This window comes from Gorilla gorilla, chromosome 4 (genome assembly GCF_029281585.2).
Source record: "Gorilla gorilla gorilla isolate KB3781 chromosome 4, NHGRI_mGorGor1-v2.1_pri, whole genome shotgun sequence".
NCBI classification, from domain to species: Eukaryota; Metazoa; Chordata; class Mammalia; order Primates; family Hominidae; genus Gorilla; species Gorilla gorilla.
Genome location: NC_073228.2, coordinates 142,035,597 through 142,051,047, shown reverse-complemented (window position 1 = coordinate 142,051,047; position 15,451 = coordinate 142,035,597). Strand labels below are relative to the sequence as shown.

At 43.1% G+C, this 15,451-nt stretch overlaps 1 protein-coding gene across 10 annotated transcripts in view; it reads left to right on the top strand.

Moving 5' to 3' along the window:
• BRD8 (bromodomain containing 8) overlaps positions 1-15,451 on the top strand; it is a 38,116-nt gene that overhangs the window by 20,587 nt on the left and 2,078 nt on the right. For 7 of the 10 annotated variants that reach the window (XM_063706802.1, XM_055389126.2, XM_055389125.2 and 4 more), the window contains 5 exons: positions 5,240-5,518; positions 6,461-6,724; positions 7,683-7,840; positions 11,580-11,669; positions 12,213-12,281. In XM_063706802.1, the coding sequence (XP_063562872.1) occupies positions 5,240-5,518; positions 6,461-6,724; positions 7,683-7,840; positions 11,580-11,669; positions 12,213-12,281 (860 nt within the window). Of the gene's footprint in view, positions 1-751; positions 1,146-5,239; positions 5,519-6,460; positions 6,725-7,682; positions 7,841-11,579; positions 11,670-12,212; positions 12,307-15,451 lie in introns of those variants that run through there. The other 3 variants (XM_055389127.2, XM_004042573.5, XM_055389124.2) reach the window with 2 other exon arrangements.

Sequence of the window (15,451 nt, the reverse complement as noted above, 5' to 3'; positions counted from 1 at the left end):
CCTTGCATATTAGAAATGTAAAAATGGCCTGGCCCAGCAAAGGTTTCAGTAATTCATCTTGCCTACAGGCTGTACCACAGACAGAACATTATAATCTCCGTTCTTTCTTATTGGCCTACAACAGTGACTCTGGATCCCCCAAGCAAAGCATTTGGCTGGCTATTGCAAGGCTGGTTAATAGGATCTTTTATCTATTGAAGACAGCAAAATATTGCACAAGAGGAAGGAGCTGGGCTGCAGGGAGAGAGCAGCAGATGGAAAGAAGCCTTCTAATTGTCCTGATCTCATGGAAAACCACTGTCAGGAGGTGCTAGGGAACTAGTGCCAGGGTCAGTCTGCAGGAAAGGCCTTTCTTATAGGGACCAACAGTTGGACAGGTATGTTAGTCAAGAACCTCACTACCCATTGCCCATTCTGACTCTCCTACCTTTCTTTTACTCTCCTGTTCCTTTGCATATGATTTGGGCCTGGGTGGGATGACTAATAGTTATTCTGTGGGACCCTAGGTGAATTCCAAGGACCTTTGTAGTGGGCATGAGCAAGATATTCCATCCTACATTTCCTCTCATAAACTACCAGGTGTTCTTTAGCCACTCTGTGGGAAGACAGAAATATGCCCCTCATCCCTCTGGATTTTTCTGCTGATTCTCTTCTCCCCTCTCCAAGAAACCAAATCCCCAACTTTTCTGTTGCACCGTCTCTTGTCTCCTGACCAACTCATGCTCCCTTTCTTTCTCTGCCTGTCATCTAGGATGGAGGAACCAGGGGACGCCGCTGTGCCATTGAAGCAGATATGAAGATGAAAAAGTGAAGCCTCAGAGTTACCCTCTTTGAGCCGAACCTAAAATAAAAGTAAACAAGATAGAGCTTGGGCTTGCGGGCCCAGTTCCAGAGGTGGAAGTTACAGAAGAGGAGGTACCTGGGCCACACGACATGAGCTGGAAAATCTCTCTTAGAGAGTTGGAGTAGCACAATTGCCTGTTTTAGGGCAGAAACCATGGGCTATGTTAATGTCCTAATGTGTAGCTAGCAGATTGTAGCTAGTTTGTATTGTCTTGTCAATTGTACAGACTTTTTAAAAAAACAACCACCAGTGAAATGTGTGTGTATACAATAAACTGAAAAAAAAAAAAAAAAAAAAACTAGCCTTTGGCTTGTTCTGTGTGTGTGTGTATTTGAAACTTGTTTCTTCTGCATAACTATTTCATTTGCAGGAATGAGATTGTTACAGGGGAAAAGTCTTATGAACTGCTTGCTGTAGTGTGAGAAGGTAAGCAACCAGAATTGAGTTTATAGTTAATATACCTTAAGGTGTTGCATTGCGCAGGAAAGACTTCCTTATTCAGATTTTCTTGAATGTTTGGGAAGAGTAAGGTTTTTAGAATTCTGTTCATGGCATTGCTTAAAGAAGATTAGAGCATGGACATAGGTAGCATTGACCCTTACCTCAGGAACATTTGTCTCACTTAATGCTATCTTTGCAGATGGTATTTCTAGGATAGTGTGTTACCATTTTTTTCCTGTTTTTATGGTTAAAGACTCTGTATAAAGAGTTCTTGGTGGCTGGGCGTGGTGGCTCATGCCTGTAATCCCAGCACTTTGGGAAGCCAAGGCTGGCAGATCACGAGGTCAGGAGTTCGAGACCAGCCTGGCCAATATGGTGAAACTCTGTCTCTACAAAAAATACAAAAATTAGCTGGGCGTGGCGGCACATGTCTGTAGTCCCAGCTATTTGGGAGGCTGAGGCAGAAGAAGCACTTGAACCCGGGAGACGGAGGTTGCAGTGAGCTGAGATCACGTCACTGCACTCCAGCCTGGGCAACAGAGCAAGATTCCATCTCAAAAAATAAAAAAATAGCCCAACACTTTGGGAGGCTGAGGTGGGAGGGTTGCTTGAGCCCAGGAGTTTGAGACCAGCCTGGACAACAAAGTGAGACCCTTTCTCAAAAAAAAAAAAAAAAAAAATTAGCCCAGCATGGTGGTGTGCACCTATAGTCCCAGCTACTCGGGAAGCTGTGGCTGGAGGATCTCTTGAGCCACGGAATTCAAAGTTGGCAATGACCTATATTTGCATCACTGCACTCCAGCCTGGGTGAAAGAGCAAGACCCTTTCTCAAATAAATATAGTTCTTAACATTGCTGTTTGAAGGCTAAGCCCAGTTTTAAGAATTACTGAATTTGGCCAGACACGGTGGCTCACACTTGTAATCCCAGCACTTTGCGAGGCCAAGACAGGAAGATCACTTGAGCCCAGGAGATCAAGACCAGCCTAGGCAACATAGCAAGACCTTGTCTCTACAAATAATAAATTAGCCAGGTGTGGTGGCACGCACCTGTGGTCCCAGCTACATTGGAGGCTAAGGTGGGAGGATCACAACCCTGGCTGGTTGAGGCTGCAGTGAGCTGAGATCATGCCACTGCACTCCAGCCTGGGCAACAGAGAAAAAACACCCCTAAATTTAAAATCTCAGTTCAATTCCAACTTCTGTTAATAACTAAATTTTTTTTTTTAAGTGATGAGTGACTGCTCCTGGCCAACTAAACTTTTTTTTTTTTTAATTCGGAGTTTCACTCTCGTTGCCCAGGCTGGAGTGCAATGGCGCAATCTCGGCTCACTGCAACCTCTGCCTCCCAGGTTCAAGCGATTCTCCTGCCTTAGCCTCCCGAGTAGCTGGGATCACAGGCATGCACCAGCAAGCCCGGCTAATTTTGTGTTTTTTTTAGTAGAGGTGGGTTTCTCCATGTTGGTCAGGCTGGTCTCAAACTCCTGACCTCAGGTGATCCACCCGCTTCGGCCTCCCAAAGTGCTAGGATTACAGACGTAAGCCACCACGCCTGGCCAACATTTTTAAAACTCAGTAGTGAAATGAAATAGTGCCGGGCACCGTGGCTCATGCCTGTAATCCCAGCACTTTGGGAGACCAAGGCGGGTGGATCACTTGAGGTCAGTAGTTCGAGACCATCCTGACCAACATGGTGAAACCTCATCTCTACTAAAAATACAAAAAATTGGCCAGGCATGGTGGGCACCTGTAATCCCAGTTACGCGGGAGGCTGAGGCAGGAGAAGTGCTTGAGCCTGGGAGGCAGAGGTTGCAGTGACCCGAGATCGAGCCACTGCACTCCAGCCCGGCGACAGAGCAAGACTCCATCTCAAAAAAAAAAAAAAGTTATGAACTTTTTATTATAAACAGATGGCTATGATAAAAAATGAGTATTAGATGAATATCACTTTATAACTAAATATTTAGATAATATGTCACACTGGAGCCTGGTCTAATAGTCAAAGTCTTCTTGAGAAGGGTTTAAGAGGATACGATTAGAAGTCACAGATCTTTTTGCCTTTAATAGAACTATATTAGGATGCTAAGGAAGAGAAGATACAGTCTTTGTGAGGCGATGGAAAGGTATTCAATTAGTCCAGGAGTTAGAACATGAAATTCCTTGTTACATGGACATGTTGCAAACAAGAAAGGAAAATAAAAAATTACATTGTAGTCCCAAAGGAGTCTGCAAAAAGGCATGAGATACAAACACAAGCTCTAAAAGTTGGGAGAAGTGTGTGGAAAAGGTCCATTAAAGGACATACGTTTTGAGTTGGTAGAGAAGGTGATAAATGAGACTAGCAAACCGAATGGAAGGTGTAGGCATCTGGTGGGGGTGGTGGGTGGCAATACGGAGACAAATGTAATTAGAACAGGGATTATACTAAGGAATAAGGAGGTGTACACGTGAGTGAAGGGAACAAAATAAGGCTAAATTTGTGAAGGACTTTGGCAGATTGAGAAATTTATATTTGAGGTGATAGCTGTTATAAAGCCTTGAGTAGAATAACTATATTTGTTGAGAGCAGATAGGATTAAAGATAGAAAAGCTGACTAGGAGACTATGGCATTTATTCAGGAAAGGATGGACACTGAGAAAACTTATTGTGGGAGAAAACTGGGAAGAGGACTTGCTTACTGAATATAAGAGAAGGAAGGGTCAAAACAGAATTGTGGGTTCTGTAGACTAAGAAAATGGCGATGGGGTCGGGTGTGGTGGCTCACGCCTGTAATCCCAGCACTTCGGGAGGCAAAGGTGGGTGGATCCCCTGAGGTCAGAAGTTCAAGACCAGCCTGGTCAACATGGTGAAACCCCGTCTCTATAAATATACAAAAATTAGCTGGGCGTGGTGGTGGGCACCTGTAATCTCGGCTACTCAGGAGGCTGAGGCAGGAGAATTGCTTGAACCCAGGAAGCAGAGGTTGCAGTGAGCCGAGATTGGGCCATTGTGCTCCAGCCTGGGCAACAAGAGTGAAAGTTTGTTCCAAAAAAAAAAAAAGAAAAGAAAAGAAAATGGTGATGGGGATAAGGAAATTGGGAAGAAGCAGTGATTTTGGAGATAAAGGAAATGTGATTTTTATTTTAGAAATGTTACAGCAGGTGGTAGAGCATCTAAAGGGAATTTACTTTTGGATGCATGGAGAAATGACACCAGAATTCATATAAGAAGTAAAGGTAGAGAGATTTGGGAGCCACCTGAATAGAGGTCAAAGTTGAAACCTCAAAGTATATATACATTTTTAAAAAATACATTAATAAGAAAGCAGAGGACCAAGCACGAACATAGAAGGTAGGGATTTATTGAAAGTTGTAAAAGGGAGAGGACAAAGAAAGATATAAGAAAACCAAGATAGTGGTGTAATGAGAGCAAGGGAAGATATATTTTAAGCTTGATGTTTCTCAACATCAAGTTGGATATGACCAGAAGGATGCCAAAGGCAATCCTAAAGTGTGTTTTGAAGATTTAATGGTTCATAGGTTAAAAATGTTTATACACTGAGGAAAATATCCCCTGCCCCCTCAATTTGTTTGCCTTACGGTTTAGTTATGGATGATTTGGGCTAGAGGAAAATAATTGAGCTAGCTATGCTCCAGCTCTTTCCCTTCTTTTGGTGTGAATATGAGGAATTCCAAGTAAAAATAATTATTAGGTAATATTAATGTCTCTATTATACTGTATTGTATGGTGTAATATCTCTGTTATACTGACATGGGGCTTTTTCTTTATTCCCAAAGACAAATATAATTTCATCTCATGTCTCCCTTCAGCAAGATTTTAATTCTTCCTAATGATGAATACTTGAATACAAATAAATTTCTGGCCCCTTATTTTTCTACTGAACTCGGGAGATGGAGATGCCTCAGGAATATTTATTTGAATGAATTTAATGCATTTTTTTCCTGTGTATTTACAGATGAGACACGAGTGGGTTTGGCTGGATTCTGAACAAGATCATCCCAATGACTCTGAGTTGAGCAATGACTGCAGGTCCCTCTTCAGCTCATGGGACTCCAGTCTGGATCTTGATGTGGGCAACTGGAGGGAAACTGAGGATCCAGAGGCTGACGAACTAGAGGAAAGCAGCCCAGAGAGAGAACCTAGTGAACTGCTTGTTGGGGATGGAGGCAGTGAGGAATCTCAGGAAGCGGCAAAGAAAGCCAGCCACCAGAACCTCCTCCACTTTCTCTCTGAGGTAACAGTGAGCTCTTATTTCCAAAGCTGGAAGAGCCTCAACTTTCTAAGAGAATGCTTATCCTTACATGCTTCTACCACTCTTAATATTGTTTACTAAAATATAAGCTCCACAGTGGCAGGGATTAAGTTCGTTGCTATGTCCTCAGCACTTGGTGCTGATACAGAATATGCACCAAATACATGCTTTTTGGGCCGGGTGCAGTGGCTCACGCCTGTAATCCCAGCACTTTGGGAGGCTGAGGCCAGTGGATCACTTGAGGTCAGGAGTTCAAGACCAGCCTGGCCAACATGGTGAAACCCCATCTCTACTAAAAATACAAAAATGGCCGGGCGCAGTGGCTCATGCCTGTAATCCTAGCACTTTAGGAGGCCGAGGCGGGCGGATCACTTGAGGTCAGGAGTTCAAGACCAGCCTGGCCAACATGGTGAAACCCCATCTCTACTAAAAATACAAAAAATTAGCCGGGTGTGGTGGCGGGCGCCTGTAATCCCAGCTGCTCGGGAGGCTGAGGCAGGAGAATCACTTGAACCCGGGAGGCGGAGGTTGCAGTGAGCTGAGATCACACCATTGCACTCCAGCCTGGGTGACAGAGCGAGACTCCGTCTCAAAAAAAAAAAAAAAAAAAAAAAAACAAAACACTTTATTCTAGACAGCCACTCCCAATTGATCAGAGTTGACAGCTGAGATGAAAAAGTAGAACATAAACTCCTGGAAGAGGCAAGAACCATATCTTTCTTGTTCACTGTAGTGTCCCCACCAACCAGCCCAGTGCCTGTGTATATAAGATATTTTGGCAGATTTTAGATGATTGTATTAATTAAACCATTTTGTCCTCTCAGACTTAGTCACTGTGACAGTGTTAGCATGTGGCATTGTTGATATGTGGATGATGATTTTCACTGGTGTTCCTGTGCATCTAATAATAAACTTTGATTGCAGGTAGCTTATTTAATGGAGCCCTTGTGCATCAGCAGCAACGAATCAAGTGAAGGTTGCTGCCCTCCATCTGGTACCAGAAAAGAAGGAAGGGAAATTAAAGCTAGCGAAGGAGAAAGGGAGCTCTGCAGAGAGACTGAAGAGCTTTCAGCTAAAGGAGACCCCTTAGTAGCTGAAAAGCCACTGGGAGAAAATGGAAAGCCAGAGGTGGCTTCAGCTCCCTCAGTTATTTGTACAGTTCAGGGACTACTCACAGAGAGTGAAGAGGTAAGAAAGTAACTTAAATCAGCTGTCTTGTTGGTCTTCTGCCTAGGGAAGCAGAACAGAGTAGTTCTACAGAGTAGTAGAGCACATAGGCTAACTCCAGAAAGTTAAACTACCTGGATCCAAATCCTGGATTTAGCACCAGTTTTAGCTGTGTTACCTTTAGCATGTTAGTGAACATTTTAGAACTTCAGTTTTCTCTGCAGAAATGCAATAATAGCACCCTATTTTGTGGGTTTGCTGTGAGGTTTAAATGAGATAATTCATGTAAAGCACTTAGCACAGTGCCTGGCTTATAGTAAGCAATCGGTAAATTTTGGAATACCGTCATCATTATTAATATTATCTGGCAGGTGGGGTGCAATGGCTCATGCCTGTAATCCCAGTGCTTTGGGAGGCAGAGGCAGTAGGATCTCTTGAGCTCAGGAGTTCAAGACCAGTCTGGGCAATACAGGGAGACACCATCTCTACAAAAAACAAAAAACAAATTAGCCAGGTATGGTGGCATGTTCCTGTAGTTCCAGCTACTTAGGAGTCTCGGGGGAGCCCAGGAGTGCAAGGCTGCAGTGAGCCATGATGATGCTACTGCACTCCAGCCTGGGCAACAGAGTGAGACCCTGTCTCAAAAAAAAAAAAAAATTATCTGGCCAGCTAGAGTAGTTAACTCCAGGGCCACAGGTGATCATGATGGTTTTTAAAGAATCCGATGAGAATTGGGCAAATAATGCTTTTCCATTTTGCTGGAGGTGAGTGGCACAGAGTCAAAGTCCTCCAGCAAGATTGTTACCAAGAACTCATTAACTTAAATCTAGTTAAGTCAGCTTTCTTTAATTTCTTTTGTAGCTTTATGTAATTGACCTCTTCTCACCTTTAGGGCAGCCTTCATTTACTCTATGCAAGTAAAATTACTATGCAGAAAGTAAATCTCCTTCTAAAGTTTCCTGTTTCCTGGCATTCCTAGGGGGAGGCTCAGCAAGAATCCAAAGGGGAGGACCAGGGTGAAGTATATGTGTCAGAGATGGAAGACCAGCCCCCTTCAGGCGAGTGTGATGATGCCTTTAACGTTAAGGAGACTCCCTTGGTGGATACACTTTTCAGCCATGCTACCTCCTCAAAGCTGTAAGCATAGACTTTCATCCAAGTTTGTTAAGATTCATACTTCTGTTTATGCCTATTTGAATCATAAAATGGATTACTTTTATAAGTTAAAGAAAATTAGAGTTGGAAAACACAAAAAATATAATTAATTAAGTATAATTTTAACATCATATAAATAGAAGTCTATATGCTCTCCTGTTATAAAACAAATCTGTTTAATCAATATTAGGACTGTCTTTCAAGGCTAGGTGTGGTGGCTCACACCTGTAATTCCAGCACTTTGGGAGGCCAAGGCGGGAGGATCCCTTGATCCCAGGACTTTGAGACCAGCCTGGGCAACATAGGGAGACCGTGCCTCTACAAAATAAAAATTAAAAAAAAATTAGCCAGGTATGGTGTCACTTGTCTATAGTCTCGGGTACTCTGGAAGCTGAGGTGGGAGGATCGCCTGAGCCCAGGAGGTCAAGCTGCAGTGAGCCATGATTGTGCCACTGTACTCTAGCCAAGTCTGTATCACTCCAGCCTGGGTGATGGAGCTAATATTATACAAACTATGCCTAATATACAAACTATGGTGCTTTTTTTTTCTTTAATAGAGACAGGGTCTAGCTCCATCACCCGGGCTGGAGTGCAATGGGCACGATCATGACTCACTGCAGCTTGACTTCCTGAACTCAAGGGATCCTCCCACCTCAGGCTTCCAAGTAGCTGGGAATACAGCCATGGGCCACCACACCCAGCTGATTTTTTATTTTTTGTAGACAGGGCTGGCCTTGCTATATTGCCCAGGCTTGTCTTGAACTCCTGGTTTCAAGTGATCCTCCTACCTCAGCCTCCTAAAGTGTTGGGATTACAGGCATGAGCCACTGTGCCTGGCCCAAACTATACCTCTTTTAAAAATATTAAAATAGCTTTTATGAACTTGAAATGGAAAATTATTTTGATGGAGACAAGGGAGAGGATAAAAAAAAATTTTTTTTAAGAAAAAATTAGGCCAGGTGCAGTGGCTCACACCTGTAATCTCAGCACTTTGGGAGGCAGAGGCAGGAGGATTGCTTGAGCTCAGGATTTTGAGACTAGCCTGGGCAATATAGTGAAACCTCATCTTTACAAAAAATAAGCAAAATTTATTGGGTGTGGGGGCATGCACCTGTAGTCCTAGCTACACAGGAGGCCAAGGCAGGAGGACTGCTTGAACTTGGGAGGTGAAGGTTACAGTGAGCTATGATCATGTCACTACACAGCCTGGGTGACAGAGCAAGACCCTGTCTCAGAAAACAAAACAAGAAAAAAAAGAAAAGAAAAAAATTATTTTGAAGTTTGTGATCTTTGTTTCTTTTTCACATCTCTTAGGGGATTGTTTACGTCAAGCTTGTCTAATCCCTAGCCTGCAGCCCAGGACAGCTTTGAATGTGGCCAAACACAAATTCTTAAAACATTATGAGATTTATGCACTGACCCTTTTTTTTTCTTTTTTTTTTTCCAGCTCATCAGCTATTGTTAGTGTATTTTATGTGTGGTCCAAGACAATTCTTCTTCCTCCAATGTGGCCCAGGGAAGCCAAAAGATTGGACACCCCTGGTTTATGTAATTGTCTCATCTTTGTATAGATAATTATAGGACTAAAGAACACATTTTCAAATCTTAATGGGGGCTGTTTTTTTTTAACAGGAAACCAAAAAAATATTAATTTTTTTTTTGAGATAGGATCTCACTCTGTTGCCCAAGTTAGAGTGCAATGGCATGATCTTGGCTCACTTCAGCCTCCACCTCCTGGGCTCAGCTGATCCTCTCACCTCAGCCTCATGAATAGCTGGGAACACAGATGTGCACCACCACACCCAGCTGATTTTTTTGTATTTTTGTTAGAGACGGGGTTTCATCACATTGACCAGACTGGTCTCAAACTCCTGGACTCAAGCGATCCCCTGCCTTGGCCTCCCGAAGTCCTGGGATTATAGACATGAACTACTGCATCTGGCATGAAGTGAATTACTTTTTAAAGCAGAAAAACAAAGTTGTTTTTATCTGTGACTCCTGGCCTCAAGTGATTCTCCTGCCTCAGCCTTTCAAAGTGCTGAGATTATAGGCATGAGCCACTACGTCCAGCAAAGTTATTTTTGTTATGGTAATAAATAAATTGTTCTTTTTCCAGCCTGTGTCAGATCCATCTGTTGAGAGAATATAGTATGAACTGTTTTTTTTTTCTTCAGTATATCCCAGATCCACCCAGTTGTCTGTGGAAAGGCAAAACTAATAATTATTCTAGTGTTTTTTTGTTTAAGATATACAGCTGAACCATGCATATATATATATATATGAATATATATACATATTTTTTTGAAGAGCAGATTTCTTTTTTTTCTCATAGAGACAGGGTCTTGCTTTGTTGCCCAAGCTGGGTCTTGAACTCCTGGCTTCAAGCAATCCCACCTCAGCCTCCCAAAGTACTGGGATTATAAGCCTGAGCCACTGTGCCCAGCCTAGATTTCAATTTTTGGTACACAAATAGGATACAGTTTAAAATGTAGATTGGTGAGGAATGCCTTCATTTGCTTTTCTGTAACTCCTTAAGTATGAGCAATAGAGTGCAGAGATGACATATTGTGACTGTACAAACAGCAGGAAATCTGCAATCTGAGACTTTTTTTTTTTTTTTTTTTTGAGACGGAGTCTCGCTCGGTTGCCCAGGCTGGAGTGCAGTGGCGTGATCTCGGCTCACTGCAAGCTCTGCCTCCTAGGTTCACGCCATTCTCCTGCCTCAGCCTCCCAAGTAGCTGGGACTACAGGCACCTGCCACCACGCCCGGCTAATTTTTTATGTATTTTTAGTAGAAACGGGGTTTCATCGTGTTAGCCAGGATGGTCTCAATCTCCTGACCTTGTGATCCGCCTGCCTCGGCCTCCCAAAGTGCTGGGATTACAGGCGTGAGCCACCGCACCGGGCCCAGTCTGAGACATCTTATCTCATGACAGTTCATAGTCTTGGATGGTAAATTCCACATTCTTACCTTACAATTTAGATTAAATATGAAATATTTATTAGAAAGCAGTAGATATCCAGCCTGGGCAACGTAGTGGGACCTTGTCTCTACAACAAATACAGAAATTAGCTGCAGGGCGTGGTGGCATGTGCCTGGAGTCCCAGCTACTTGGGAGGCTGAGGCAGGAGGAGCGCTTGAGCTCAGCAGGTTGAGGCTGCAGTAAGCCATGATCACACTACTGCACTCCAGCCTGGGCAACAAGCAAGACCCTGTCTCAAAAAAAAAAAAAAATTGGCTGGGCATGGTGGTTCATGCCTGTAATCCCAGCACTTTGGGAGGCTGAGGCGGGTGGATCACTTAAGGCCAGGAGTTTGAGACCAGCCTGGCCAACATGGCAAAACCCCGTCTCTATGGAAAATACAAAAATTAGCTGGGTGTGGTGGGATGCACCTTTAGTCCCAGCTACTTGGGAGGCTGAGGCAGGAGAATCGCTGGAACCCGGGAGGCAGAGGTTGCAGTGAGCTGAGATCACACCACTGCACTCCAACCTGGGCAACAGAGCAAGACTCTGTCTCAGAAAAATAAAATTAAAAAATTAAAAGAGAAAACAATAGATATTAATAGCTAAGTCTGCTTGGCCAGATAACTTAAGGGGAGATAAAAAGCTTCAGATATTAATTAGGAGCATGTCTTAAGAAAACCTTATTACCCACCTGGGGGAGATAGAATATTATTTGTGAAGTTACTGTCTCTTTTCTTCATGTTTTATCCTCATAGGACTGATCTAAGCCAGGATGACCCTGTTCAGGATCATTTGCTATTTAAGAAGACTCTCCTGCCAGTCTGGAAGATGATTGCCAGTCACAGGTAGGTCTCCAAAGTGGTAATAGGATTATGTTCAGAGCTGAAGCAGTAATACATATTGGGGTTTAAGCATAAAAGGAGATATGTTCATCCCTCAAATGAGCCATAGTTGAAAGGTAGATTCTGTATCTAAGCCCGATTTATCCCAAAGTACCCACAGCTGCTTTCACAAGTCTGTACAAGAGATAGTTGCTGTGCCATTTGAGTTGCCTCTAGAAATTGGTTCCTATTACATGATAAAATTTATATTTAAAATGTATATTCTTCTTTTCAATCTGGTGGATTCTCTTTTTTCACAGATACAGGGCCTTGGGAACTTTGAACAAATTTCTGAGCCCTAAATCAGTATATTGTAATAATAGTGAAATATTTTATAGTTTTGTGTTTTTTTTAACTCTCTGGCAAGGGGGAACAAATAGATTTTTTCCTAATGGTGCTGACAGTCTGCATTCCCCTAAAGGAAGTCTACTAAGAACTGAGCTACTCTTCTCCTTCAGAGTGCCTTGCCAGTGTTTCTTTATCCTCTCTGGGTTTGTCCCTTAACAGGTTCAGCAGTCCATTTCTGAAGCCTGTGTCAGAAAGGCAGGCCCCAGGGTACAAGGATGTGGTGAAAAGGTCAGTGAAAAAGAGGTCAAGAAAGGTTGGTTGCTTTTATATCTGCCTTTTCATTTTTTATTTCCCATCTGTTAGATTATTTTTATAACTTACAAACTCAAGATATGTTTCATAGCCAAATAAGTTTATAAAGTTATGATGAGCTCAGTATCATATCTTCATTTAAGAAGGAATGCAGGGAACAAAAGGATGATATAGGCTTTTTATTTTGTACTACTGACTTTTAAGTAATATGATCCATTCTATATATATATATATTTTTTTTTTTTTGACAGGGTCTCACTCTGTTGCCCAGGCTGGAGTGCAGTGGTACAGTCTTGGCTCACTGCAACATCCTCTTCCCAGGCTCAGCTATTCTCCAGCCTCAGCCTCCCGAGTAGCTAAGACTACAAGCATGAGCCATCACATCCGGCTAATATTTGTATTTTTTGTAGAAACGGAGCTTTGCCATGTTGCCCAGGCTGGTCTTGAACTCCTGAGCTCAAGCAATCCACCTGCCTAGGCCTTCCAAAGGCTGAGATTATAGGTGTGAGCCTTGATGTCCAGCCTGATCATTAATTATAATCTTAAATTAGCCTTTGGTTGTTTTTGACACTATTCTTTTGGAGCAAAACTTTAAAAGGAACCCTGTATTTATTCAGTTAGTTAGTTATAGGTATAGTAAGGCACAGATGTCGATCCAAATGGAAGTTATGAACATTGGTTGATTGTAGTATTGTGTCCGGAATTGGTTCCTTCCGGTGGGTTCTTGGTCTCACTGACTTCAAGAATGAAGCTGCAGACTCTCGTGGTGTTACAGTCCTTAAAGATGGTGTGTCCAGAGTTTGTTCCTTCAGATGTTCAGATGTGTCCGGAGTTTCTTCCTCCCGGTGGGTTGGTGGTCTCGCTGGCTTCAGGAGTGAAGCTGCACACCTTCGCGGTGAGTGTTACAGCTCTTAAAGGTGGTACATCTGGAGTTGTTTGTTCCTCCCGTTGGGTTCGTGGTCTCGCTGGCTTCAGGAGCGAAGCGGCTGACCTTCATGGTGAGTGTTACAGTTCACAAAGGTAGTGCGGACCCAAAGAGTGAGCAGCAGCAAGATTTATTGCGAAGAGTGAAAGAAAAAAGCCTCCACAGTGTGGAAGGGGACTCCAGCACGTTGCCACTGCTGCCTTGGGGGGCCAGCTTTTATTCCCTTATTTGGCCTCGTCCACATCCTGCTGATTTGTCCATTTTACATAGTACTGATTGGTCCATTTTACAGAGTGCTGATTGGTCCATTTTTATAGAGTGCTGATTGGTGCATTTACAAAGCTTTAGCTAGACACAGAGCGCTGATTGGTGCATTTACAAATGTTTAGCTAGACACAGAGCGCTGATTGGTGCGTTTTTACAGAGTGCTGATTGGTGTATTTACAAACCTTTAGCTAGATACAGAGCACTGATTGGTGTGTTTACAATCCTTTAGCTAGACAGAAAAGTTCACCAAGTCCCACCCAACCCGGAAGCCCAGCCAGCTTCACCTCTCATTATTTTGGGATTTTATTTTTATTTTTTATTTAAAAAAATTTTTTTGAGACAGGGTCTCACTCTGTTGCTGGAGTGCAGTGGTGCAATCATGGCTTACTGCAGCCTTGACCTCCTGGGCTCAAGCAATCTTCCCACTTCAGCCTCCTGAGTAGCTGGGACTACAGGCATGTGCCACTGCACTTAGCTAATTTTTAAATTTATTATTTTTTAAATTTTTACTTACTATTATTTTTTGAGACAGGTCTCACTCTGTTGCTCAGGCTGGAGTGCAGTGGCACATTTCTTGGATAACTGAGCCTCAACTGCCCAGGTTCAAGCAATCCTTCCACCTCAGCCTCCCTAATAACTGGGTCTAGAGGTGTGTGCCACCATGCCTGGCTAATTTTTGTATTTTTTGTAGAGATAGAGTTTCACCATGGTGCCCAGGCTTGTCTCAGACTCCTGGGCTCATGCAATTCACCCACCTCAGCCTCCCAAAGTGCTGGGATTACAGGTGTGAGCCACTGTGCCTGGCCTGATATTTTTATTATAATAAAATATTTTCTTTGTTTGAAATGTTATTAATAACTTTATTTTTCTTCAGAATATCACTGAGGAGGAATTTTTAAATTTTTTGTAGATATGGGGTCTCACTAGATTGCCCAGGTTGGTCTTAAGCTCCTAGTCTCAAGCAATCCTCCCACCTCAGCCTTCCAAAATGCTGGGATTACAGGCAGGTAATCCTAGCCTATTTTGGATTTTTTTTTTTTTTTGAGACAGTCTTGCTCTGTCGCCAGGCTGGAGTGCAGTGATGAGATCTCGGCTCACTGCAACCTCCGCCTCCCGGGTTCAAGTGATTCTCCTGCCTCAGCCTCCTGAGTAGCTGGAACCACAGGCACACGTCACCACGCCCAGCTAATTTTTGTATTTTTAGTAGAGACAGGGTTTCACTATGTTGGCCAGGATGGTCTCAATCTCTTGACCTCGTGATCCGCCTGCCTCGGCCTCCCAAAGTGCTGGGATTACAGGCTTGAACCACTGTGCTCGGCCTATTTTGGGTTTTTATAGCATAGGTCATCTAAAATGCTGTCATAAACCTGTATGGTAATAGAATGTAAAAGATCATGATAGGACCTTTGGAGAGTCACTAGTCTGTGCTGCTATAGCACAATACCACAGGCTGGATAATTTATAAATAATAGAAATCTATGTTTCTTTGTTTTGGTTCTGGAGGCTGGGAAGTGCAAGATCAAGGCATTGGTAGTTTTAGTGTGTGAGGTGGGTTACTCTCTGCTTCTGCTTCTAAGATGATGCCTTGTTGTTGTATTCTGCAGAGGGGACGAATGCTGTATCCTCACATGGCAGAAGGGACAGAAGGATAAGAGGGCACTGTCTTCGATATGGAGCCCTTTTATAAGGATGCTAATCCCATTCATGAAGGCAGAGCACTCATGACTTAATTACCTCCCAAAGGCCCCACCTCTTAATACTGTTGCACTTGGGATTAAGTTTCAACATGAATTTTAGAGGGGATACCATCATTCAAACAGCAGAGACAGAATGATACCATCATTCAAACAGCAGAGACAAACTTCTTTAGGAATGAGGAGACTAAAGCTCAGAGGTGCTTGGTCATGACTTGCTCGTGATCAACCAACAGTTAATAGCAGAGCTAGAACTAAGC